Source organism: Scylla paramamosain, unplaced genomic scaffold (assembly GCF_035594125.1).
Source record: "Scylla paramamosain isolate STU-SP2022 unplaced genomic scaffold, ASM3559412v1 Contig153, whole genome shotgun sequence".
NCBI classification, from domain to species: Eukaryota; Metazoa; Arthropoda; class Malacostraca; order Decapoda; family Portunidae; genus Scylla; species Scylla paramamosain.
The window spans coordinates 63,120-65,193 of NW_026973818.1; the positions used below are offsets into that span (position 1 = coordinate 63,120).

Below are 2,074 nucleotides of genomic sequence, written 5' to 3' on the forward strand. Positions count from 1 at the left end.
GTATGAACAGAGTTCTCAACTCGCTGCTCAGGTGGAGCATCACCCGGTGTCTCGGCTAACCCTTCAACAAAACAAGCAATACCCAAGCCACACAGGATCAAAAAGCAATCACCACAGTCATCAGCAGGGATACGGGGAAGTGTATCGCCACAGTCCTCAACAGCAGCGTCAACACACGGTTCACCAGGGTTATTATTACCAGGGCTATTATTACCGCAGCTCTATCAATTACTGGGAGTGGTGTAACCAGAGCCATGAGGAGACACGTCACCATCACGGTCACCAGGATTACTGGAAGCAGTATTACCAGAGCCATGCGGAGGGCATCCAGCATCGAGGTCAGCAAGGCTATAGGGCGTGGTCTTATGTCAAACAAAATCAGAGAAGCAAGCAAGGAGGATTGCGTGGCAGGCACGGCCAGGCATCAGCGATGGGCTAGGCACAGGCACGAACAGGCACGCGTTGGGAGGGGCGTGAGCAGAGGCCTCAGCAGAGACATCGATACCAGGCTTGGAGCAGCCAGGACGCGACACAGCATTATGGGACCAGTTGAGATGCAGGTGAAGAAGCCTTAAGTTGTCGAGCACCACGAGATTCTGCCATAGGACAAGGAAGAGGAGGTTGTGATGGAGCTTGAACACAATGAAGAACCACAAACAAATCACACGGAGATTCTACTGCTTAGGAAGAAGCTCAGACAAAAATGATAAGCGTGACAAGCGGTAGGAGTATCACTACCTTCAAACAAAAATGTAAAATGCATAAAAAAAAAAAAAAAAAAACTTATATAAAACAAACAAACAGATAAGAAGTCAAAGAATAACTTTATGATAATGAGGATCATGACACCCAGGCTAAGGAGAAGAGGCAGGACACGGAGGAGCATGACACGCAGGCTAAGAAGAGGCAGAACACGGAGGACCATGACACCCAGGCTAAGAAGAGGCAGAACACGGAGGACCATGACACCCAGGCTAAGGAGAAGAGGCAGGACACGGAGGACCAGGACACGCAGGCTAAGAAGAGGCAGAACACGGAGGACCATGACACGCAGGCTAAGAAGAGGCAGAACACGGAGGACCATGACACCCAGGCTAAGGAGAAGAGGCAGAACACGGAGGAGCATGACACGCAGGCTAAGAAGAGGCAGAACACGGAGGACCATGACACCCAGGCTAAGGAGAAGAGGCAGGAGACGGAGGAGCATGACACGCAGGCTAAGAAGAGGCAGAACACGGAGGACCATGACACCCAGGCTAAGGAGAAGAGGCAGGACACGGAGGACCAGGACACGCAGGCTAAGAAGAGGCAGAACACGGAGGACCATGACACGCAGGCTCTGTGAATTACCAGCAGCCACAGACTATGTTCATTCCACCATGACCTCAACAGAAGCTCAACAGAAAACAGTTCCGCCTCGACATGTTCCCTCACTGAGCGGGCCGCCCTCATGCGTCCTATCTGACTTCATTTTTATGTAATGTATCATGGAGATCAGCACAGAGATGAAATAAATGAATAAAAAGCCTGCTCACATGTAGCTCACAAAGAGAAAATAGGAGAAGTGAACTGCGTACAGAAATAGTCTGGGTTAAGGACATTAGGCAAATTGTTCCGGATTAAGACTGTTAAATGAAGAAAATAGTCTGGATTAAGGATAGAGGATTAAGAAAATAGTCCGAATTAAGGATAGTGGATTAAGAAAATAGTCTTAACTATGGATACTGGATTAGAAAAATAATCAGAATGAAGGCTAGTGGATTAAGAAAATAGTCTCCATTAAGGATACTGAATTAAGAAAATAGTCGGTATTAAGGATAATACATTAAGAAAATACTCTGAATTAAGAATAGTGGACTAAAAATACTTGGGATCAACGACAGAGGATTAAAAACAGTCTTGGTTAAGGATAATGGATTAAGAAAGTAGTCTCGATTAACCCTTCAACTGCGGACAAAAAAAAAAAAAAAACACACATCATAATGCAAGGCGAAAATCTAAATGTAGAAGTATATAATGAATGAGGAGACTGTGATGTGAAATACTACGGCACATGAAAGTGGTACACAAAATA

At 46.0% G+C, this 2,074-nt stretch overlaps 1 protein-coding gene across 1 annotated transcript; it reads left to right on the top strand.

Moving 5' to 3' along the window:
- Positions 1 to 539: 539 nt before the first annotated feature.
- LOC135099593 (protein starmaker-like) lies at positions 540 to 1,345 on the top strand. The gene is made up of 2 exons (XM_064001986.1): positions 540 to 560; positions 854 to 1,345. The coding sequence occupies exons 1-2, from the start codon at positions 540 to 542 to the stop codon at positions 1,343 to 1,345; spliced, it is 513 nt and encodes a 170-aa protein (XP_063858056.1).
- The last annotated feature ends 729 nt before the right edge of the window (positions 1,346 to 2,074 follow it).

Excerpts from the sequence above, each read along its gene's own strand:
- LOC135099593 (XM_064001986.1), top strand. The coding sequence starts at position 540 with ATGGGACCAGTTGAGATGCAG. Across the intron at positions 561-853 it reads TGGGACCAGTTGAGATGCAG|GCTAAGGAGAAGAGGCAGGA; the intron begins GTGAAGAAGCCT and ends CATGACACCCAG.